The sequence below is a fragment of the Gavia stellata genome, chromosome Z (genome assembly GCF_030936135.1).
Source record: "Gavia stellata isolate bGavSte3 chromosome Z, bGavSte3.hap2, whole genome shotgun sequence".
In the NCBI taxonomy this organism is placed as follows: domain Eukaryota; kingdom Metazoa; phylum Chordata; class Aves; order Gaviiformes; family Gaviidae; genus Gavia; species Gavia stellata.
In genome coordinates this window covers 25,207,520-25,233,275 of record NC_082637.1, presented here as the reverse complement: position 1 = coordinate 25,233,275, position 25,756 = coordinate 25,207,520, and the positions used below count along the sequence as shown (strand labels likewise).

General features: G+C 38.8%; 1 protein-coding gene across 1 annotated transcript in view; it reads right to left on the bottom strand.

The window, feature by feature from the left end:
* The window catches only part of MAST4 (microtubule associated serine/threonine kinase family member 4), a 304,832-nt gene that overhangs the window by 17,580 nt on the left and 261,496 nt on the right, over nucleotides 1-25,756 (bottom strand). The window contains exons 15-23 of the mRNA XM_059833920.1: nucleotides 22,951-23,018; nucleotides 20,463-20,548; nucleotides 11,481-11,689; nucleotides 10,628-10,766; nucleotides 9,448-9,580; nucleotides 8,561-8,726; nucleotides 5,458-5,559; nucleotides 1,221-1,343; nucleotides 876-988 (exon numbers count right to left, since the gene is read on the bottom strand). Of these exons, the coding sequence (XP_059689903.1) occupies nucleotides 876-988; nucleotides 1,221-1,343; nucleotides 5,458-5,559; nucleotides 8,561-8,726; nucleotides 9,448-9,580; nucleotides 10,628-10,766; nucleotides 11,481-11,689; nucleotides 20,463-20,548; nucleotides 22,951-23,018 (1,139 nt within the window). The remainder of the gene's footprint in view (nucleotides 1-875; nucleotides 989-1,220; nucleotides 1,344-5,457; nucleotides 5,560-8,560; nucleotides 8,727-9,447; nucleotides 9,581-10,627; nucleotides 10,767-11,480; nucleotides 11,690-20,462; nucleotides 20,549-22,950; nucleotides 23,019-25,756) is intronic.

Here is a 25,756-nt window from a genome sequence, read left to right as displayed (position 1 = left end):
TCACAGATACAATATATACGTGGTACTGCAGAGTCAACATGAAATACACCAATTCATTAAAGCATAACCCAGGACAAACAAGATACAAACACAGACTTTCCAAATACCTTTAAACAGTTCCTGAAGTAGGTTAAAGAAACTTTTTAAATAGAAGGCTTTTGGAAATCACTGCTGGATGCTATGTTAAGACTAAAAAAGCATGCTCATTAGGCATTCCACTTCCATTATTTCCTGCCAATTTACCCTCCACAGTATTTCCTGAGCATGTCCACTCTGCTCCTCCTGGTGTCCCTTGTCCAGCCATAATTAGCTCTCATCTCAACTACTGAAGTATACTACCCTTTGGACAGTCAGCTTTACCTTCAACTGACAGCATTCAAATCAATCCCTCAAATCCACATCTCTCCTTGACCAAATCACATGCTAACCACTACTTTGCATTCTTCCTTCAGTCTAATGTCATTTAATTAGTAGCTACTATAGGCTAATACTGCAATCTTTGTTACGCCATCACCTGCAAGATACCCAGGACACAACTGGAGCAACATACAAACTACATACGAGAAAACCAACGTAAGGAACATGCATTAGCACTTAATAGAACAGTTTCCCTAAACTTTCTTTTATGCTATCATGAATTTTCTACAGAAAATACCAACCCATTCATATAATTTTCTCTTACCTTCTTAACGATTCAAGAAATAACTTTCCTACAGAATCTTACCATGTTTTGTTTTCATTTCATTCTTGCTCAATTTCAATTAACATTTCTTGAAGAAACAATACATCTCTTCCATATCTAACATTTCCAAACTCTATAAAAGTAGCAAAATGTTTATGTACATAATACAGACATTACAGCAATTTTTACTCACTTTTGAAAATCTGTGTGAACATGAGGAAAACTGTCTTATCTCCAAATTAAAATCTTCATCATTGGTATCATCTTCTTCCTCAGTTTCCATATGGTGGTATTTCTCGGAACGAGCTACAGACAAGGGAAATAAAGTACTGGAATTTATCAGGAAGAATGGGTACCAAGCTTTAATATTAACTAAAAGTGTAATTTTATTTCTGCTGAAATGTCAAGCCACCAGTGAAACTGCAAACTGTCAGTGGTTCTGATAAAGGACATTTTCAAAGCAGTAAGCAGAAGTCAAAGGCAGTGACTATTTAAACAAGGCGCTCACCACATTTTTTAAATACTATCAAACACCTACTGTCAAAATAACTTGTGTCATCTTCAGACTCCAATTGTGGAATAAATTCTGCTTTCTGCCTCAGCAGACTATTCCAGTCAAGGCTCCTGAAGAACTGATGCTGCTTTACTTCATATGCACCACCTGGGGGAGCCAGAGAAAAACACTGAGTAAGTTACACCAAACCCTCTGACATTAATTCAACTAAACCCCTGGCCAAGAAATGCAAATTATCATGGAAAGGCATAGTCATCACTGTAGGCAGGAACATCTACTACCCGTTTCCACTAGAATCTCCTAAACCTGTCAGAGCACCTCCTTGCCCATTTTGTTGTTGCCATTTCTTTAACAGTGGTGACATTGCTTTATAATCTTCCCCCTTTTAACTTTTCTATTTTTCTGGACATACTAGTTATTATCTGTCAGCTACACATTAGTCAGAAGCATCAGATGTAGTAGTAGTAGTCATTAAAACATAAATATGTGCACTAGATGAGTTAGTACAAGTTAGAAAGTAATGAAGAATGATTCTTAATAGTTGCTCAATGAAAATACCATTGCTGATCAGGTGCTCCTTTTGGTGTTTTACAGCAGTAATACACAAGTCTACATGAAATACCTTATCATTTATCTTCTTATCAATTACTGCATACTTGTTGTAATATGTGTTAAACAATTACAGTAGTTTCAAGTTAAGAAACAACTATAAGAACACAATGAAATACTGGAATTTTCGTTCTGGGGAAGTGGGTTAGGATGTTATTAATAAGCATAAATCTAATTCTAAAATACGAACAGGTAACCTGCAGCAACAAGAGTTACTGCCAACTTGATTGCACTGGGTTTATGTGGCACGGTTTTGGTAGCAGGGGGGCTGCAGAGGTGGCCTCTGTGAGAAAATGCCAGAAGCTTCCCCCATGTCCAACACAGCCAATGCCAGCCCGCTCTAAGACAGACCCACTGATGGCCAAGGCTAAGGCCATAAGTGACGCTGGTAGCACCTCTGTGATAACGTGTTTACAAAAGGATAAAAAAACTGCTGCACAACAGCAGCTGAGAGAGAGCAGTGAGACTACGTGGGAGAAACAACTCTCCAGACATCAAGGTCAGTGAAGAAGGAGGGAGAGGAGGTGCTCCAGGTGTTGGAGCAGAGATTCCCCTGCAGCCCCCATAGTGAAGACCATGGTGAGGCAGGCTGTTCCCCTGCAACCCGTGGAGGTCCATGGTGGAGCTGATATCCACCTGCAGCCCGTGGAGGAACCTACACCAGAGCAGGTGGATGTGCCTGAAGGAGGCTGTGACCCCATGGAGAGCCCACACAGGAGCAGGCTCCTGGCAGGACCTGTGACCCCACAGAGAGAGAAGCCAACGCTGGAGCAGGTTTGCTGGCAGGACTTGTGACCCCATGGGGGACTCACGCTGGAGCAGTCCTTAGTGAAGGACTGAAAGTTTGTGAAGGACTGTCTCCCATGGGTGGGACCCCATGCTGATGCAGGGGAGGAGCGTGAGGAGGAAGGAGCGGCAGAGACAACATGGAATGAACTGACCGCAATCCCCATTCCCCGTCCCCCCATGCCACTTCGGGGGAGGAGGTAGAGAAATTGGGAATGAAGTTGAGCTGGGGAAGAAGGGAAGGGTGGGGGGAAGGTGTTTTTCAATTTGTTCTTATTTCTCACTATCCTACTCCATTGTTAACTGGCAATAAATTAAATTAATTTCCCCAAGTTGAGTCTGTTTTGCCTGTGATGGTAACTGATGAGTGATGTCCTGTCCTTATCTCAACCCACGAACCTTTCATCATATTTTTTTCCCCAGTCCAGCTGAGAAGGGGGAGTGGTAGAGCAGCTTGGTGAGCACCTGGTGGCCAGCCAAGGTCAACCCACCACATTGATACAGCATGTAAACTTCCCTATGTCAAGGCTATATCAGGAGAGAGCCATAGAAAAAGTGTGAAGTCTCCAGGACTGGCCTCTAAGTCAGAGTGTCAAGATTTCCAGGTTAGGTTCTTTGCTTTTCTGGCTGCATCAGGGAAAAATTCGTAAAAGCCAAATCTTCCCACAGGAAACCAAAAATCACATCTCATTGTAAATCACTAGCCAAGGAGTGAACATTTCTCTGAGCACAGTAATGGGATATTCCATCAGACTTGTATAATTCTTGATTGGTGTCAGACACTTCAAACCCAAAGAGGTCTTTTTTCTGTAATTTTCCTTCTTCAAAACAAGTATAGTATCTATCTCTCTTCCTTCAACTTGACTATACCACTCAGGTCTTCTGAGCAAATACGCAATTACGATTTTCATGGAGTGTTATGCAGCTAGCTAATACGTATTGAATAGATAGGGCTGTCATTTGAAATGCATGGTGGAGCCTGGGATAAACCATGCTATCTTCCAGTGCCCCCAAGGGACCTGTCACATTACAGACTCCATTTCTATGAGTTGCTTCTGACACTTAAAAAAAACTTTGTTGTCCCTCTGTGCTTCAAAGAAATAGCTGTCCGATTTCCTTCTTCAGACTGCCAGCTCTTGAGAGACCGTGAACAATCAAAAGAAATCAGCCCGTAAACGAGCTGCACAGATGCTCCATGTGGTGGCACTGACCATTACAGTAGTTAAGCCAGCCTCATTCTAGCCAATTCACTTTCTCAACCAGCTGTAGCAAAAGTGGCAGAATTTGCAATCTACTTCGGATCCAGCCTCTCACAGGGTGACAGTCTTGAATTAACACTGTGTTTACCAGGAAAAAGCATCCTGGTAATGAAACAACAATGCTTGAAGGGAGTATACTTAAAACAAGGGAATGGAACTAGTTGTGGCTCTTCGTTTTGCCTTTGTCAGCGGTGCCCTCTGCAGCAGATAAAGCAGGCAGCAAGTGGAGAAGCTGACTGGGGCATGACACTTCCCTCACTCTTAACTTGTTCAACACAGGGCAAGGGAGAACAACAGATTTTGCTGGATGCCACTTACTCCAGACCATCAGCTACAGTGAAGTCTAAGGACTTTTCACACAGATCCCATATGCTCAGGGAGCAAGGGACATGCAGTCCACTCATCTCGGTCATGTCATCATGTCCCAAAGGAAGACCCATTGTTTCGGATTGCATCAATAGCACTTGGGGTCTGGGCTATACTCACGTTCCCCCAGAGTGGCTGTGGTAAAGCCAGTTATGAACTGACTCCTAAAGCTCCTTTTCATATTAGCTCTAAACACATGCAGCACAATCTGACCCCTGGACTCAGTTTCACCAGCAGTTTTCCAAGTACTCTCATGCTGACTCAACATGCCACTTGGTTTTGGTTTCCTTAGCATCCCCAGTGTATTTATATTCATGGCATACAGTGTTCACTATAAATAAGATTATACCTTTACATTCAGGCTCTCCTATGTAGGAGGCCTTTTTTGCTGTGTTTACATAGTGCTTTGCCCAGTGGGATGGCAGTCAGTGACTAGGGTTTCCATACATTAACACTTTAAAATTCATGTGCAATATTCTTCATTACTGCCTCTCACCCAAATTTCCAAATAAATCCTGCTCCATCAACTAACAAATAATTCTATTACATAAATGCACAGTGCTTTCCTTAGCCCACACAGGCTCACTGCTACCATATATGCCAGGTTCTTCCCTCAGAATGGAATGAGCACAGCACTGAATGACCACAGTGGAATAAGCTGGCAGCTTGTGTTCGCACCGATATCCATTTACTTCCTTAACATTCACACTTTTGGTTTTATTCTTTTTGACGCAAGGCAGTAGTGCTTGCTGAATGAGAATGACAAGACCTTTCACAATACCTCAGACAGTAATTTCTGAATAATTAGTTTGAGTTCTCATTACCCACCCTAAAGCCTGGAGGAATTAATTTGCCAAGCTAAGACACTTCTGAAAAAGGAAGCATCAGTTATGTATTGATTCCCTTCCTCTATTTCCGTGTTTAGTTATTTAATAGTGTGTTCATGAAAGAACCCCATCCAATGGCTAACTGGGTCTTTGAGAAATTTGTTTTATTTTTCAAATTAAAGAGTAAATGCAAATGACCACATGTAAATACCAAAAAAAGGACAGTCATCATCTTGTTAAGCTCATATTACTGATCTGAATCTATAAAATACCCTCTGCTATAATGGCATGTTGTCATGCTATTTCCCCTGACAGATGTCTCCTGGGCCAAACAAATAGGTGAACAAAAGCTCCCAGTGCCAAATATAGAAGCTATTTCTAGCACACTAACAATTTAAAACAATGCCTCCTAACCTGTTCCAAGTCTTTCCAAAGGATTCTGCCTCAGCAGCAGGGTAATCAGATCCTGGGCATCTGGAGGTGGTGCTTCATCCTTTTCAGGCCAGTTGATTTCATCTAGCAAAACAGAAATTTGTTTGTTACTACTTAAGTCTGATCCCAACATTCAGCAGAAACTGTGAAAGCTCTCGTGAGCTAGCAGTAAACTCAGAGTTAAGGCAACTTTTTCAAGTTGCTCTCTGTTGCATATCAGTTACTTCTGATTTTTATACTCTCTATACAGACTCCATAAAAATATTGTTATGTTCCCATTTTCCTCCAAAGTATCCTTTAACCCAAAACAGTGTTTAACAATAGAATACAGGAATGCTTGGCTCATGGAAAACTACTGCAAAATACCAGCACAACTTGTATGCTGCCCCTTCTCCCTGTCCCTCCCTCCCCAAAACACAGTTTACAATTTAGTTCTGTTCCATGGAAACTGCTGTTAAGATGGACACAGTTGACCCGACCCAGCAGTCACTGCTCGCATCTGTAATCCTTCTCTAATGCTAGTAGACTCACTAAGTCATTACTCCCATGACTAAGGGCCAAGGTGTCTGACTCTACTCTGGAGAGATACATGCCAATGGAGCTTTTTTCCAAGTGTCTCATACTTCACAGGAAAACCATCTCACTCTAATGACTCTTACACTGCTAAGGCTCTTGCACTTCATAGCAAGTTGAACCTAAATAATGCAATCAAGATATTAAACCCTGCAGTATTCAGATAAGGCTGAATAAAAATTTTGTCAAACTTTCATTTAAATTAAACAATGGAAAATCGTGCCAGTTTCAATATGAACATGAACTTTGTTACAGCTTACAAAGCAAGTTTTGTCTGATTTTTAGCAGAAGCTGCCTCCACAAATGTAATATATTGCAGGTTTAGACAAAACTCTGCAGAAGTTTCTTGGGAGGTACAAGGATTTTGGCATCAGAGAAACAGAATGTAGGAGCTCAGGAAATACAGAAGGCTGTTAAGGATTTTGTTGTCACTATATGAGCTAGACTCTTCCTTCAAAATGATCAACATTGGAGAAATAATCATCAGAAGCTAGACACGAGTTTAATCTTTGTATTTCAGAGTTTAAGGAAAGGTACTGAAATAAACAGGCATGAAATGTAACCTGTTTCTGGAGCATTACTTTTAACCCCAATCATTTTAGGCATCTAAGTTTACACTGAGGCCTCCCACAGTTGTACTCATACAACCTGGCAGCAGAAAAGGCAACCTACAATGAAGGAGGAGTGACATAAAATGAGGGGGCAAGATTTTAAAGTAGATTTTCAAGTAGAAAGTAGATTTCACCCACAAGAACTGGAATAAAAGTCTAGGCTATAGTATGGGTTCTTCAACACTGCTTTTACAGTTGAATACAAGGGGACCACATATTTTAGCACAGGAAGCTTATCCAACAAAAGAGTTCCCCTGGAGATACTGACAGCAAGAATGATTTCAGTAAGGACAGGAAAGAAACTAACAAGTCAACATCAAAACAAGAAACTAAGCTGACCAACAGTCTTGGGGAATGAGTGGGAACGGATCAGATTTACAAATGTAAACTCCTACAATTTGTGGAAGATAAATGGAGACATTCAAACAGATAAAAGTTATTTACCTAAGTATCAGCTAGACTGTAACACATGACAATTTGTTTTACAAAATGTAAAATTAATGCCACATGCAAAATAAAGTCTAAAGTGCAATTTTTGTCATTAATTTTAAGACTATTCCCTCCCCTTCTCCCAGTCAGACAGCATAAAGATAAAACCGCATGTGCATATGTCTGGAAATGCAATAAAAACTTGAGTTATTTCCATGTTTGCCTGCCTACAGCTTCCACTGCAGTTTAAATCTGATTTGGAAAACAAAGCATGAATATGCATTGTAGCCATGAGGCATCCAGAACAAAGCCAGCATTTGCTGCTTGTGTTAATTAAACAGTTGATTCTCCTTGCCACTCAGGCCTTGGTGTATCACATCAGAAAACAACACAGTTATAAATCCATGAACAGCTAGGATGTTGTATAGAGAGGTCACATACTAGAGGCAACTCAGAAATCCATTTCATTACAGTTTACAAACAAGGCTGGCTTTCAGCTTCAGAGATGGAGAAAAGCAAGATAATGAGGAGTGTCACCTTAAGTACAAAAGGGGATTTGTTGCGTTCTGAGAGCACAAGGAACCAGAGGTGCGATTAGTTTTGTTTCTGTTGAGTTTTTTTGTATGGTTGGGGTTTTTTTTTTTTGGTCTTCGCTACTGGACCTTTTAAGCAGACCATAAAACAGACTGGGAAATACTCAGTAACAAAGGTGCCATTCTGTTAAACTTTTGGCATAAATAGAGGCCCTCTACATCTATGCATCTGGGAAATTTATGGAAACAGCAGGTAGGACTGTAAACAATTCTGTTCAATTATCATTCCATTTTGCCACAAGCCACATAACAACACTTAGGGTCAGCTTGCAGGTTGAGATCTAAAAGGTTATTGAATTTTAAATGGAAGAAGAACAGCTGCTACAGAAATAACATAACACTACAACAATCACCAATGAAATCATTAACAATCTGCGAATTGAATTTGTTTCCTTCTCTTTCTCATTATTTATTATTCGGGGGACATTTGTTTTAGGGTTTTATTACATCTTTGTTAATTTCTTCATTGTTCCATGAGGCATTTTCACATTTATGCAAGTTTATTTTAACCATTTCTTCTCTGGTATAATTTCTTTACTAAAGACCGAAATCACTGTGCCATAGGGGCACTACTTTTCTACTAATACTGCTTTTCTTTTTCAAAAAGTGCAGCTTAACCACTGTACTCTACATTACTGCATTTCCGTACTTCGCAACAATATACAGTAACTTCAGCTTTTAATCCAAATTTATTCTTATTGCTTCGACAGCAAATTGCATATTACAATATTATGATAATGTTGGGGTTTTGAGCAACACTAGTTTGAAAACCTAGTCTATCAGTAAAGTTGTTTACTATTAATAGTTGTTTACTATTAACAGAAATTGAAATGTTTCACAGCAAGCTAAGAAATCTGGGTTCTTTGTGATAATCCTTACCACTGATTACTTGTCCAAACAGCTCTTCTGGTGTATCTCCAAAGAATGGCACACACCCAACAAGAAATTCATAAAGGATAATTCCCATAGCCCACCAGTCCACTGGTTTTCCATAACCCTGTCTCAGTATCACTTCAGGAGCTATGTATTCAGGTGTACCACAGACCTAAACCAAAGAAAATAAGCATGATGGTAAAACAAGTCTAACTGAGCTATGTCATATCATTTATAATTCTTGAAATGTAAAATAATATAGAAACATGGAAAAATGCAATTCAGTAGGTTTTAGTCTGCTGAGTTTGCATAACAGCTTATGTTTTTAGAATGACGTAGCTACATTTACAGGCATCATAATCAACATCTGCGTTATCTGTCATGCAAAGCACAGTTTGTGTTTCGTACATGGGAGTCCATCACGGCAAATATTTTATTTAACTTAAACACATCCTTATCTTTACATGAAAGTCATGATGGTTTTATCTTAAGTAACTTATACAGTGAACAGATTGTGAGCAACAGTAATGAGGCATGCTTAAAGGGAAATGGGCCATGGCAAGGATTTTAGCACCCTTGGTTATACAATGCATCATGAGCTTCACAAGTACTCTGCTGAGACTTCTAAATTCCTTATAAAAACAGTTTTCCATTTGTCTCTCTCGCAGATTCACTTGCACACAATAAGGTTGTTCATCTTACTAATAGATCCTAATGTAGAAAGGAAAAAGCCTAGAATAATCTCCAGGGCATGAGCAAAAGTTACTGACATACACAATCGGAACACCAATGCAGAAATAACAACAGTTTATACAGTATTACGGTACATTCTGCTGGCAAAACATTACTTCATTTGAACACTCAATGTAGAAATGAGAAAGGCTGTGTCTTACTTGTTTGTCAAGGAATTCTCTGGCATCCTTCTCAATGTGACCCTCATACAGATTGGTAGTCAAACTCATTAGCCCCACCTTTGACAGGCCAAAGTCTGTAAGCTTTATATGGCCCATGGATGTTACCAATAAACTGAAAATTAGAATGATCTGAAGTTACTGTGATATAATTCGACATTATATGCTTATCATTATTATTATACTTGGAGGAAAATGTTTCATTCACTGCAAAAATATAAAGACAGCTTAAAAAGTAATTTAACCAGGTACAAAATAAACAGGTAAAAAAATCTGGCAGTCTGACATTTGTTACTATTATTAGCAGATGTAAACAAACTTTTTATATGCAATTGCACAGCATCTTATAGAACCACACAAGGGTTGAGAGCTGAATGCTAGAAGCTTTGAAGAAAAAGAAACAGTCATCATCTGAAGGACCCAGAATAGAATAAACGCCGCTTCTGAAGTGAGGTAAGCATTTTCTGCTTGTAACAAGCTGCGTCATTCATTTGACAAAAACTCAGGTATTAAGTTACTAACTAACTAATACTACGCTGGCCTGAGGTATCTTGCTGTGAAGGTACTGTCACTCAACATACATGACTCCATTTTTTAATTTTTTTTTTTTTAATGTGAAACAGGAAGAAGATTAATGGAGCTGCAACAGCCATACCTTTTACTGCAGCTACTTGCTGTTATGTTATTTACAAGTATAGGAGCAATATTGTATTACTAAATATAGAAAAAAACCCCAAAAACATGCAACAGGAAAGATTTTCCAGTCTGGTCAATCTTGTCTTCATAGATGCAAATATCTGCAAGCTGATGATACTTTGTATTAAACAGTGTTTTAAGCGTATTTTGAAAGATCTTTTCCTTAATGATCAAAATGCATTTCCCTCCATTTCAGCCAGAAAAGTAAGTATATGGGGTTTTCTAGCTACTCTAATAACCTCTTCCATCTTAAAGATAGAAAATTTTAAAGAGCTCTTTTGGAAAAAACGCATTTTCTGTAACTGCAGGTAATGAAAATGCAAATATTGTGCAGAAATTGTGGATCTACATAACACTCACAATACAAACCCCAAAACATTTCAAAAACATTCAAAGCAAGTTTACACGTTTCATATTTTATCTAACAATTTCAAAGCCCTCTTTTGGTTATATTCCATATACATACTTGTCTGGTTTCAAATCCCTGTGTACAATTCCGTAATTATGAAGGTATTCCAAGGCCAGAACAGTCTCTGCAAAGTACATCCTTGCCATGTCTACAGGTAAGGGACCCATATTCTTCATCAAAGTAGCACAGTCTCCACCTGTGGAAACAGGACAAATGTTCCAGATGACGCCAAAAATTCTGAGGCATATCAGTGTAATCCATATATGCTGCACAAAGAGACAAAAACCATAGCAATAAATGTTTATTTTCCAGTCAGATGATTCAATTGAACATGTAAGCACACCAGCTACTGTACTGGAAACAGTGTGAAGCTAGGAGCAAGCAGTACACGGGTTCAGCTGGAAACCAATAAAGTCTGTGCTGCTACTTAAAAAAAAAAAAAGCCCATGCAACCATAGCCTGGGTATCTCATCTTGCACTGCCTCTGTCCACTGTTCTTCAGCATCAACACCTTTTCAGATTGCTTCCTCTTCCCTCTTTCTTTGTAAAGATAACTATTACAAATACCCCAACATGTGCTAATGAAAATTTGAACTCCAGAAAAGCAAGCAGCATTTCCACATGAACTTTGAATGCTAGGACACTTACGATTACAGTCTATGAGGAACTTATTCAAAGAGCAGTTATTTCCCATTATAGCTGGAGCAAAAGTATTTTACAAGCTCCCACTGGCAGATAACGACTGGGAAAAAAATCCACCTTGTTGTTGGATTTAGATCCTAAATCTGTATTGCCAGAATACAGAGGACACACAGGGGACCTTTCTAATGCAAATACCATACAGGTTATTTTTCTTTCTTGGTGTAAGAAAACTCTCTTCTTCCTCTGTAAAACAGAACAGACATTTTACCTTCTACGTATTCCATGACCATGCATAAATGACGTCTTGTTTCAAAGGAGCAATACATGCTGACAACAAATGGATTTTCTGCAAATGTCAGGATATCACGCTCGACAAAGGCCTGTTGGATCTGGTTTCGGAGGATGAGATTCTGCTTATTAATCTTCTTCATGGCAAATCTCTGCCTGGTTTCTTTGTGTCTCACAAAATAAACCGCGCTGAAGAAGTTCAAATAAGACAGAAAAAGAAAAAAGTCTAAATAACTATTAAAACTGTATTTTAAAATACTTTTTTTACAAATAAATAAATAAATATATTTTTAAAAAATTGTATATGTCTAGATAAAAGACTTGTTTCTAATTTAATGTAGTTGACCTGCCTTTCACACTACAGAAAGGCTACAACCTTAATTTTGTTTCATAACTAGGACGAGTCTCAATCAACACAAATCAGTACACAAATTAAAACAAACAATTCTCCCCCCCCCCCCAACAAATAACAGATATAGCAAATGCCTCCCCAACAGATACAGCAAATCGCTCTCAGCTCAGGTGGATTTTGGGCGTTTCCACCAACAAAGGATTATATACAAAACCCAGCTATGGCACATTGTATAAAACATGCTGACAAATGCTTATTCTATAAGTGTGCTGTCAGATAATTATGACTCAGACTCCGTCCAGGGGATTTTAAAACACGTCACATGTTTCTCATGAAGGTTGCTCAGAAGTTGCTCGATGGGGTGGCTCCCACATTGGCAGGTGCAAAATCTTCTGTTCTTGTTCAGTCCCTGACATCAGCATTGATCCATATCAGGGGTAAGTCACCAGTAGGTAATCCGAAACAAAGATCACCAAGTTAACCGCATGATAATGTGGGATTAAGACATATCTTGACATGCTGAATTTCCACTGGGGTACTGGGTACAAAGTTTCCTATAAGCTTGGTTAGATAAGGTCAAGGCAGTGAGGGAAGCAAGGTGAAAGAAAACCTCACATGGACAAGCCTTCTTTCTTTCAAGGCTCAGGAAAAGGAAATCACCCTGCTGTGAAACACTGACACAAGACATTACTGCTGCATTTCTCAAAAACCCTGAAGGCAAATCCTGAAAATGTTCGCCTTGCTTAAAATCTACTTTGTAGCATTTAATGCTTATAGCATGTCCAGTACATAATTACCACAGCAGTAAGTGTTTATGGAAAGAAAGGACTAAAAGGAGAAAATAGAGGGGGCAAAAATGGGACTCAATTATATAGTTTTTAAATTCAATTTGTTGTCCCCATGTGGTCCAATTATCAGCATACAATTATTTATTTAAACACAAAAAGCAATTCTTGCCTTACTATTTCTATGAAGATCTTCCCACAACTACCAAAGTTACAGGCACTGAAAAAATCAACATGTTTCTAATGTCCTTTGCGGGGGAAAACTGTTTCCAGACAAGAAAGTTTCTCTTACTAATTTCCAAAAGCTTTCCTTAATCCTTTTTTCTTGTCTGAGCGTGGGGCAGGTAAAACACATTACACCATTATGAAAGCAGGGGAAAATCACCTTGGGCAAAACCCAAGACAAGCCCCACCCTTCGTGCCTCCTACTGAGTCTCACTCCCTTCTACCCCTCCCAAGGTGGAATAAAAACCAAATTATTCAGCTCCAGTACCCGTCCCTGCTGGCTTCACGCCTTCTGTCTTCCTGCAACTCTTCCTACCGCTCCCCCTCACACTCAGTTCTCTCTTCATCCCTTCATTACAAGTCTTTTCCTTTGCTTTTCTTTCCCTCACATTCTGGTTTTCCTCTTTTGTTGCTATCTCCTGTAAGTCAGTCTTAGCTTCTTAATCTCCTGTAATTTAATCTTTTATTTTCCCTATTTCAGTCCCCTTGTGCACTCTTGGCACGCAGAAAAGTAAGCCCTTCAGGTGCCTCAAGCCACAATCCTTCAAAAAAAATGAAGTTACATGAATGATCTGAGGACTGCCTGAGGACTCAGCATGCTTTAATTTGGACAGTGTGCCAAGATGAACTCTTGAAAGACAGATATTAACCAGAGCATATTATTACAGCATCTTAATAAATCCCCTCTGCAGAGCATGTGGATCTGTAGGGTCATTACTACCAGATTTGAAGATGAAGAACCAGTAAGTTCTAAGGACTATCTAGTCCAGTAAATATCTGGGACATGCTAGCTATGTTTCCCCAGCTCTCTAAATTACATTCTCCAGTCTTACAGTCACAGGCAGGTAATTGTATAACTTTCCACTAGGAGTCAGTTACCCACAATTCCTCAGAAAAAAACTGTTCAAGTGTACCAGACTCACGAGACTACTGCAACATAATTGTCTCTCACTTTTAAGCATGCAAACACCATTTATGCTACATAAAGTGCTTCTAAACAATCTTCAACATATAAAAGTGTCTAATGATGTTAGACATCCTTATTTACATCCTCTGATCACAGTAACCTCAGCAAACAGCATTTATGCTTTACAGAGAAAACTATGCCCTAGCCAGCAGCACGTTATTCCTGCAGAAGACCTCCCTTCTTCCTCCAGGATGCTCCCAGTCACAGCAGTGATGCCATTTCCTCAGCCTACGAGTACACTATACTAAGCACACAGCAACAACTGCGCCCAGGGCTGCCCGTGACACTGGTGTTCTCAGCTCCCACGGTTCAAAAGAGCGTATTAGAGTTTGCTGAAATGTCAATAAAATGATAAATAGACAAGGAAATCTTCCCAAAGAGAAACAGCTAAATAAAGGTGTATAAATTGCCTGGATGTTAAAAAAAAAGGACAATAAAAGAAACAGGAAATCTTCCATGTTTCTGCATGTAAGTGGGGCTTCAACTTAATCTAAACAGAACGCCTGAACTAAAGCACACATCTGCTGAGACACGACTGCAAACTTGGAGGCAAAATGATGGGAATAGCCACAGTGAATTCTAGCACATAACAACTTTATCTTGGGTAATTCTGAACCCTGATTTGCCACCCTTGAATTAAGCTTCTGTTATTGTATAGCAACTTACCGTGGAGATTGTGATGGTCTTCTAGTTTCTGTTCACATTCCTCAAAGCTGTTATCTTGCTACATTCTCCTAATCCTGGCATTGAACTTGCAGCTTGTTTTTTTCCCCCACAGGCCCACTTTCCCACATCTATCTCTATTCTTTATTTTTCAGAATGCTACAGCTGGAACACTAGAGGGAAGTATATCTTTGTTTTGCATGTGCTTTTAAGAGAGAGCGCAATACTTCACTCCTGGTTTCTTGGCCTTGATCATTAAATGCTGCTCATGATTTTTAGTATTTTATGAAGACAATTGTAAATTTGAGGATTCCTTTAACACAAAAGCAATGTATTAAGAACATCCAGATGATTCGATTGCCCTGTTGATCCATTCTCATTGAATGGTACGACCTGTCTGCCTGCAAAGCCACAATCAGAGTGGCGTTGTTACAACCTCCTATGGTTTCAAATGAAGAATTTGCTTTCCTACCTGCCCCCTTTCTGTTTCTATAACATGTCGAAAAGAGATTTCCAAAACGTCCTCTCATTTCACTGTATGGATCTCAACAGGTACACAAGTGCTCTGTATTTTATTGATGCTGTATTTCAACATAGCAAGAAAAGTTTCCTTTTCAAGAGAAATAAGAAAATTCATACTTTGACATTGTCTAAATATTACCTTATTCCACTTCCAACATAAATCTCAACTTGAAAAAGTATCTCTAAAATTCCTGTAGCTAGGCATAAATATAAAATACTGTGCACATGTGTTAAGATGACCAAAAAATGCTAAAATATTTAACTGTTTTCCTGAATTGCTCCAACTTAAATATTATGCAATCTATCCCTCCAATCTTACAACCAAGATTCCTGTTTTTTCTCTAAATTACTTACAGGCTTCAGGCCTACTTTACAGCTCTTCAGTAACTTCAACTTTTAGAGCCATTTCACAATCTAGTCCACATTCAGTGCTTGAGGCTAACGTAGCTGTGTTGCTCGCTTTGACCCGATTCTCTAATTTGTCAAAGAACTTTGAACTCCTTGTGGAAACACAGTTACTGTACTTGCTGCTTAAAAGTTACAGGAGCTCACCAGGAGCTACGTTTCATTTTCACAAGCAATTTCCTGAGAAGAGACTGCTAAGTTCTGTACTACCCTGGAATTATGTCTGATGTTGCCTCCACTGAAGAGGAACAACTCTGAGGCTGTGATTCATGTTATGGCAATATGGTCAAGTTTACGGCTAGTTACTTAAGATCAGAATTTACAAGCTGCACTGCACCACCTCCCACCTCCTCATCTGCCCATGACCAGATCAGATCTATTTCAGGGCAGGGGGAAATGCTGCCTAAAGAGCTGCAGCACTCCTAACATGAGCACCCAGCGCAGTGTGGGTCTTACAAGCCCTGGGACAACATGCACAGCCTCCTCCCAGCAATATTTCAGACTTATCCTAGTCTGCCTAGAAGCAAATGAGAATCTGGCCATCTGAAGAATAGAACAGGATGGATCCTTCTCTCACAACTGCTACTAGTCCTAGTTGTTCGATTACGTCACAAATTTTGACTAATAAAACCACCTCCCCATACCTAACAGTAGCAATGTCTTCTATCTTCATGGCAGCTAGTAAACACAGATGCAAAATGATGAAGCTGCTGTCCAGATTTCCTATGGTAAACTGTTCTGTATTCGCAAAAGAAACACTTGAGAAATTGAGCTCCTCACCAGTTTGTGGCATGCGGCACATTCAGGAAGGACATAATTCAAGACCTTCAACACAGTAATAAACTTTCTCTACCACCAAGAGGATTGCATTAGCTGCCAATATTAGATCCTCACACATACATTAGCTATGGAGGAAAGATAAGGCACGTGGCCTGTGCTGTACTGGGAAGGGAGACTCACTCTTGGAGAATAAAGTGCATGAGTTCAGAATTCTTCATTCTGAGTAAGTCCACAATGAATGATGAATATAAGATCCCTAGCACAGAAACTGCCAGCCCCTGCTTTCTAAATTGCTCTTTAAAGCTATGGGCTTCTAGGAATCAAAGCCTCTTACTCTGCATAGACCAGTCACCCACAGGGGTAAACAGAAAAGAAGGAAAGGATTACAACTTCTTAGATCTGTAGTCCATTCAGAGGTGGTACTACTTAAGTGAACCTACAAAGCCACACTTCCCTGTATCCCCTTCCACTTCTGAACTGGTGGCTGCCATGCTGATGATGAATCAACCTGATTGACAGGGTGTTATTCTGCAGCTGGGTAACTTTCTTAGTCCCATTCCCAATGCAACTACACTTGAGCAAGTACTGTCAATTGAGTGGAGAAGGGACAGGAATGAGTACTCAGAGGTTAGGGGCAGCAGCTGCTCAAGCCAACACTGCCTCAGAGTTTTAAAATTCATCAAGCAACACCATTAGCTAGGATATCAAGTACATATTGACATTACCATCTTTGTAGAAGTAAAAGCATTCCAGGCAGGTACAAAAGTGGAATCATGTATTTGCTTTAAGCAAATACAGTTATACATTAGTGAAGAGCAACTGAACTAACATCACTCGCTTCCCTCAATCAAATGTAATCTTTACATTGTTGAGCTGGTTCAGGAAACCAGGCTGATGCCAACTTGAAGAGATGGACTACTATGACCTACTACCTCTTGCATACTGGAATATGGAAAAAATCTTGCTGTGATTGCAGTAGAAGTTTAGAATTTGGGAAGTATGAGAAGTTTGGTTAGCTGAATAAAGTCAGATAGACAGCTTGTGAAACCATTAATGACTTGGCCAGCATCCTACACGTTTACTGATTCACAGCTTGTTTAACTTCTTGTATATTCCTAGCCATTCCCAAAAGCCTGATACACCTCATCTACTATAAAGTCATTTAATTGCACTACAAATGAGTTTACCCAATCAATTAAAAGCACAGAACTGCTAAGATATTTACTCAAACCTTCACAAAACCAATAGTTTATATTTAAACTCATCAACTTTAACATATCTGACAAATCTCTGCTACGGCATGCCAAGACCAACAATTACCCTGTCAAGCAGTCAAAGCTTTCCATTTCACTAATGAAGGCAAAAACACCAGAGCAAAATCAAAGACAACAGAATGTATAGGTTTTTTTTAAAATTGGTTCAGAATTAAACCCTCCATTATAGTCTCAAAATAAGTATTACAATAGCATACTGAATCTTTAATAGAGCACAAAATATGCCCACTGACATATTTTTGAAAATAACTCAATGAAGCACAGGCAGAATTCACACATATTTAGGTTATTTCAAAAAATTAATGGCCTGGAAAAACATGGAAAGGAAAGAAAATAATCCTTGTAGCATAACAACAATAACTTTTATTTCAGCTGCTTATACTTGTAAATAAACTGCAATAAATGCCTATGGGGCAGTTTATTGCTTTGTATTCACAGATGGAACAGGTATTATTGCTTTATTACACTCCATTTTGTAGATGGTTTTAAGAGCATTTAGGTTATCATGATATGCTCCCCTTTAAACTTGACTGTAACTTCTGAGTAAATTAACCACCAGTCGTATTGGTGCCAACAGACAAAACACTTAATATATCTGGTCCCACTTATCGGACATACCACAGTGGAGATCTTCAGGCACACAGATAGTTTTGAAAAAAGTGATATCCTAGAGAATTGAGGAGCACAAGCCTCCTCAACTTACAGTAGTTGGGGGGAAGTGACTAGGTGCTAAAATCACTTTTTAAAGTAAGCAAATACTTTTAAAAGTTTACTGTCTCACAGTTCACTGAGTGTGTTCCTTTCCCTCTACATTAATCAGTAAGGGTCTGTACCTTTGTTTTCTTTCTTGTTCTTGATTTTTCTTCTAAGAAGTAACCATTTGAAACAAAATCCAAACCCAACAAAATCTACTTTGTTATTGTTTACTTACGGGTGGAAGTAACAGCACTCTACTGAACTCACAAGATTTCCTCTTCTTATACTACCACAGTATAACCTGCCAGCCTACCCTTGTTTTAACATTTGCTAAAGACAATACGGATTCACACAGAATCCGGATAGACTCCAAGCTGCTCACCCTCTATCAGCTCTCCTTTTCCTCACAAATTTATCAGGGTCTCATCCAATTTTTATGACATTTATATCACCCATTTCACCTATTATTGGCACTGAAAAGGTGTTTCATAACTATTTATTTTCCCTGTCACAAACATGAGGAGAAAATAATCCTACATTCCTACTCTGTATATGCCATAGAAAGCCATGGCTTTTCATCCTTTCTCTTCCAGTTTTTCAGATCCTTACTTGACTCTTGTTTCAAATGGACAGTTCTCTCCCGTCTGTATTTCTTAATGGCTCATTAAGGCTTCTTCTGACTGCAACACCTATGGAGGGTCTACCGAACCTCTGACTTTAGGTGGCTGGCATTGCGCTGCTGGTTGCAGCATGCCTTTCTGCAGCTGCTCCCTCCACTCCCCCCATCCTTCAGCATCCTAAAACTGCTGGGAAGCTGGGCCGGTCTAGTGACTCTGACACCCTTTTCTCTGATGGGGACCCACCCCACACTACTCTTATCCTCCTCCAGCAAGACAAAGAGGAAATTGGGTAGGAGATGAAAGGAGGAATGGAGGGGACTAAGCATTTGCCAAGGGAAGGAGAAAGGGATGCAGCCAGGGAGGGGAGCAGCAGCTACTGCCAACTGCTGGAAGAAAGACCTTTGAAGTCCTGCAGTAACTGGGAGAAACTGGCATACGGTAAGTAATGAGTTTGCCTAGGGAGAAATTCTGAGAAAATGAACTGTGCAGAGGTTTACTAGTGAGAAGGTTTATTTGGATATTTACACAACTTTAATGCAAATTATGCTATTTCCTTCAGGCTTTTTGCTGAGCAATGTAAGCAGGTCTGGACACAAGTAATAGCCTTCACAAAAGCTATCATGACCAACAGTACTAGGCTGTACTAAATGCCTCCTGTCCCAGAGCTCAGGGTTACCTTTAACTAAATATGATCAGAGAGTATTACAGTGCCCATCAGCCTCAAGCAATTAAAATGGCATGCAAAACTCCAGTGGGTAGACTGCAGGTGCTTTCTTTTCTATGCCCAAGGTCTCTTCAAAGTCCTATCAGGTCGCTGCTGCTTCCTACCTCAAGCAGAGGTAGCCTGGTCCTGCAGGTTACATAGATCAACAGCTCCTGTCTTGCTACATTTCAGTGCAGAGGAGGAGCCAGTCAAGGGTCTAACAGATAGTATCTGATCAGAAGAGGTGACTAAAGTCAGACTTCTGCCTGCTGATAGAAAATCCCTGCACAATACTTCCAGAAAACATTTTGTGTTCATTTAAGGCTCAGGCTAACATTTTCTCTTTGTCTTCTAGGATATCTCCAGATGACTTGCATTACTACTCAGCAGTAAGCTGCGCACTTTCCAAGTACCCAGAACCTAACCCAGTAACAGCAATTCCTTAAAAGCTAACTGGTTAAAATTTGAGGATAGAAGAGTGTTCACAGGGAAGCAACAGAACAGTGCTGCCCTACTTAACAAAATTTGTTTCTACTTCACCGATATTTTTAGGTCAAGTAAGTGCTCATTTTTAACCATCTGTCTCCCAACAGATGCACTTTTATTCTGTTTCACATCTGCATAAACACAGGCTGTTTCTAGCATTATAAAGGTGGCTTTCAATCTGCCTTTTGATTTATTCAGATTTCATCTGAAATATCATCATGATACCCTCTTCCGAAAAAATCTCTGTGATGTAATATTTAGTATTTTAATTTACTGCAGCACACAGTAATTCATTATTGCCTAGCAGGCTTTCCAAGAAATTTTTCTTGTGAGCTTCAAATATTAGCAACAAACCAGGAAAGTAGAATGAAAAAAGCAGCAATGCGATCCAAATCCCTCACATAAAAATCCCTGCAATAAGAAATAACGGGAAGTTAAGCAAAAGGAAAATGCAAAAGAGCTGTTGCACTTATGGATTACTCACCCATAAGCTCCATTACTAATCAGTTTAATTGTTTCAAAATCACTTTCTCGAGGTTTCCTCTGCAGCTTCAGTGAGGTATTAGAGCTCTTCAAAGTAAAAGAGGAGAAAGAACAAAGTTAATGCAGTACTTTTTTCAAAATCAGGGAAAAATAACAAACAAACAAAAAACAACTATCACCAGGCTGTCACACCCTGATGAACCAGCTAAAAGCTCTGGCCAGTTAGCCACACAGCTAGCACAGAGAGGGACCAAAGGGACTCCTGAAGCAAAGGTGCTTTATTATCAAAAAGGCATCTTTTACACCACAGCTATCTGTCTGCTTATCTACATGCACAGGTTAGAGCAGACTGGCACAAAGGCTTCTGGTAAAGGAGTTACTGGCAGCTCCTATGTGGAGTTATGGACTTCTGTGAATCCCACCAGGCACTCGTTGGCCATTACCTTCCCATTTTAGTAAATCTGACTCTGGTAGTACAGCCTGGTAGTAACAAAAAGTAAATGAGCTCTCGTTCATTCAAATGAACTTTTGCACATTTCGAACTAATGTTAGGATAGACTGTGATATAACTTAGGATAGACCGTGAAAAGAGACACAAATGGAAGAGAAAAATATGAAAGAGAAAAATGAAATGATTCTACCACTACAGAGGTCACTTTCACCTACTTGTACACCAGAACGTTTTCAAAATGGAGTTGTCCCGAGTACTGCACAACCTTTCTTCTAGCTTTAATTTTTAATTAATTTTGAAGATTGAAGTGTGAATAAGAATTGGGGTGCAGGGGGAATGACGAGTGCATGGTACTCCAAATTCAGTATTCCAAACCCACAAGATTCTTTTCAAGATCTTTTCCAAACCTCCAAGAAGTTCTATGATCCCTATCTAGGCAGTTTGGTTATAGTTAAGGCTGAAAGTAGACCTAGTTGGAACATTTTCAGTTAAATGCTCGCTAAAGAAAATTCAGTGCAAGAAGTTTAGTGAATATGTTTATATAATGAACTACACAGGAGCAGAGAGAGACAATTTATTAAATTGGTTAGCCCACTTGCCTGCCAGTTCAGGATTCTTCCTTACTGCATATTTGTGATGAATTTGAATGGTTCTGTACTTTACTTTTAAGTTATGCTTCCTGTCACTTCCCATGTGTGTTTATTCCATAGCAATAATTCGAGAAAATGTTTCCAAATATTAACCCTATATTTTTCTTTACTGATTTCATTTCACCACCTCCCCATGCTCCTTTATTACACTGCATTATCATTCCTGCACTTCTTCAACATTTGCACAACACAAATAACTTTACAATTGCAATTTCTTAGCTATTGCTAAGCCAGTTTGCACCTTAAGATTTGCCTAAGCACTTCAGCACTTCCTTTATACCTTTTCGTTACTCCTTCCATCTTTTCTCCAATTTGTCAGTATCCTACTAAATACTGTTCAGGTCTAATACAGTATTTTAAATGCAGATGACCAAAAGCAGCAGAGTAAGAAACACCCTTCATGTCACAACTCTGGAAGCCTTTACAGGTGGCATTTTGCCAGGAAGTCAGAAATTACCTCAAGATAGTATGATGTGTACCAGAGGATGATGTCTTTTCTGTAGCATATCAGAACTAGTTTAACAGATACCCCATGCCTGTATTTTAAACTCTACTTTGCAAATACCTGCAAAGTACCACTGAATTACCTATGCATCCCCGAAAACTGCACTTGGTTTTCCCTATCCACTTGCGCTGAAAATCAACACTGAATTGTTACAACTCCATCTACTCTGTTGACTGAAATCCAAGGTATAAGAACCAACTTTTAAAAATAAGAATTTAAATTGAGAGCATTTAAGCCCACAATATTCAGTTCAACCAACTCCTTTTTCTTTTGCCAACCTGAACAAGCATCTGTCAAAATACTACTGTAAGATACCCATTATTGTAGACAAATATTTTCAAACACAGATTCAGAAGAACAATGCAAACTTCCAGACTGCAAACTAACTTTCTGAATCCACGCTATTTGCTAACTTGCTTGTTTCTTCCTTGTCTTTTCACTGGATCTGTTCAGCATCTATCAATTTGATCATTAGCTGCCTCTGTAAATGGACTGTTTTAAAATTGTTTAAAACACTTATTTTTTATGAAATGGTTTAAAAGTTCTTCTACAAGAAAAATAAATGCATTAATTAAACAGAAATAAAGGAAGAAGTGGTGGATTTTGTGGTAAAACAATTGTCACATGGTGAACACCAACTTTGTGAAAGCTAAACGTACTGCAACACCTAAGAAAATAGGTAGAAAGTTTTGTTCTAATATTTTTTGTGAGCCTTCTGTCTGCTGAGCACCATGGCGTTAGTCTGAGGATGAACCACTGTTCTATTCAACCTGTTTACACATACCAGGAGAAAATACAACAGGGTAGGGCCAGCGGGAACCCAACACATTTATTTTTCCTTGCTCAGATTCAGCAAAAGCAGCAACGTGACAGGAAAACTTACATTTATTGATTCATCCACTTCCAGAGTTTCTGCTGTCCCACTGTCACAGTTAGCCAGCTGAGCTATTTCTGGAAACAAAGATTAGAAACTTCATTTTAAACTATAGCAAACACAAAACTAAATGAAGCTGAGAAAACCTGAGAAATGACGCTTTTCTGGAATACTTAATAAACATGCTGTCCTATCTGTAGTACTTGCCAAATAACTTCCAGGGCATTTCCAAGCATGTATAAAAAAATCCCACCCAGAAAAGGAAGACCTGCAATTCAATGCTATGTAGTAATGTTCCACTGTAGAATTCAAACAGCCAGGAAACAATGAAGACCGATACTGTTATCGCTGCGGAGACGTGGGAATTCTCAGATCCATGTGTGACCTCAGCGTTAAGGGAAAGACAGCACTAATCTGCTAAAGCTCCTGAGGATCTCAGCCCCTGACAGGTTAATAGCAGGCCCCATCCTTGTTGAGCTCCTTCACAATTGGAGCAAAAAGCTTCTAGTTTAGACAGAGATGGACTCCAAATGGTTTCCATCTTCTATACAGAAATGCTGATATGCTTAACAGAATAAGCTAAAAGCCATTTTCTTAGAAGCTTATCATTTATGGAGTCACTAATATGGATGACTTCTCTGGGAAATTAAGACTTTGGGAGTCTACAACTTGACCTGGCTGTCCCTGCTGGGGTCAACCTATGCTGCAGAGTTCCTAAACCTATCCTGTTCTTCAGGGGCCCAGTAACTCAGAATTCAGAATTCATCTGGGTAATAAAAGTTTAGTTACCAGGACAGCTGGTAGCTAAAAGACCCTGGAAAGCTTAGTATTACTTTAATCACATACATAGTTAATTATATACTCCACATAGCCAAAGATGCACATTTTATCCTAATTATGTGCTGGGGATCAGAGAGAAGACCACCATAAATTTGTGAGATGCTTTATAATCTCAGGACTGTTAACTGAATTTATGAATATGAAAAATAATTGAATATTCACATAAGAGTATCTAAATTGGATTTTTCTATATAAGTGACTATAAGTGAAATTCAGCATGACACTTACTGTAATCATTAAGAGCAAATAAACCACACATAATTTTCTGTTGGAACAGCTAAAGATTTAAAGAGTAACTCTCATTTGTAATCACTATCCAAAACACAATGTTTGTAAAATGTAAGAATCAGAAGCAATGAAAATGTCACTTCAAAAAAACAAAAATACCTTTAAAGTGTTAGAGAAGCTAAAAACATTCCAAAAATTCTGAATACGAAGTCAATAAACAACGAAAAATATCTCCACTGAGAACAAACAAATCTTAAAAAAAAAGCAAACCCAGAGACTAAGCTAAAAAGATACAGGCCAAACTCAAAACAGGAGAGGATTCCCTGGCAAAAGTCACAGTTTTGTGAACGTGGGGTTTTTATAATAGAAGTGTTGATGAAGCCTTTATTGTACAGGTGAGAACTAAGCAAGCTAGAATAATGTACTTTGACAGCCTTCTCAACTGAAATTATTTTCTTAAATAGCAAATTAAAATGAACCATTTTTAAACAGAACTTCTGCAAAATAACCGTTATCTGAGAAATACATATTATTTGCAAGCAGTAGGTAGTAATGGAACGGAACCAAGAGTCAGCTTTTGAAACAGGGACCTATGGAACCATTTTGCAATGCCTGAAGAGATTTTTAAAACTCATCTAAATACCATTAAACATCTGCCCTTTTTCCTTCATTGATTTAAACCATTTCTGAAGACTCATGATTCAAAAAGGTAAAGATGGTAATTTAAAAACCATGGGGAAAAACTTCTCCCTGCGGAACTCTTCAGAAATGCAGCCACCAGTCTCTGCTAAATGATGAATCTGCTGTGGTATTGCTTTCACTACAGTATAAATTTATCTAGCATTATCTCCAAATGATGCATGCATCATTTCACTCAAAGAAAGGACCCTAGAGCTATGGCAGCAAACAAAGGAGGTAAGTAGAGAAAGGACGAAAGAAGTAGGTTGCTTTATTCTGCAGAGGAAGTACAATCCTTTGCATAAACATTTATGAACACTGCAGACATAATTTAATAGCTTAGCTGAAAATACAGTTCTGTGTTTCGGGATAAGTGGTGTTAATGAGGTGGGTTTTGTTTGTTTTGAAAGATTTGGTTCTGCTATTTAAATATTTTAAAATATTTTCTATTTTTGCATACAAGGAATTTAAAGCTCTCTTAGGATGATGATCTTCAAGTAATATTTTTTTATAGTACTGAATACAGTGTTTCCAAATAATTCTCTTTGTAAACGATTAATTCCAGGACATAAACCGACAGTGCCATTCTTTTATTTTTGCTTAGGAAATGTCTTTGTATCTAGAAGCACCAATTTAAAATGAAAACCAGATCATTTAAGAAGTCATTGCGCAGTGATTTATACTGCTTATAAATACCACTTTTTGTAAGGTGGCAGGAAAGCATTCACACCAATCAGGTGGCCTGAATTATTTGATCACAAATCTACGTACACATTAACCTTTAAAATGATACACAAAATAATTCAATTGCCCAAATCTCCAGTTGAACCAAAGATCAATAATCCATGCATCATACACTCCTCAGTATTTACTGTCAAACCACATAGCCCATTTTTTCCCCTCAGGAAAAAAAAAAAAATTCAATTATCCTGGAATGCTTTGAAGTTTATGTTATATTCATTAATACTCAATTTATCTAATGTAATTATGTGTCCTAGATTAAGTACACTCACATAAAATAAATATTTAGCCTGAGAAAATAGTAACCCTTGTTTGTATGTAGCATTTG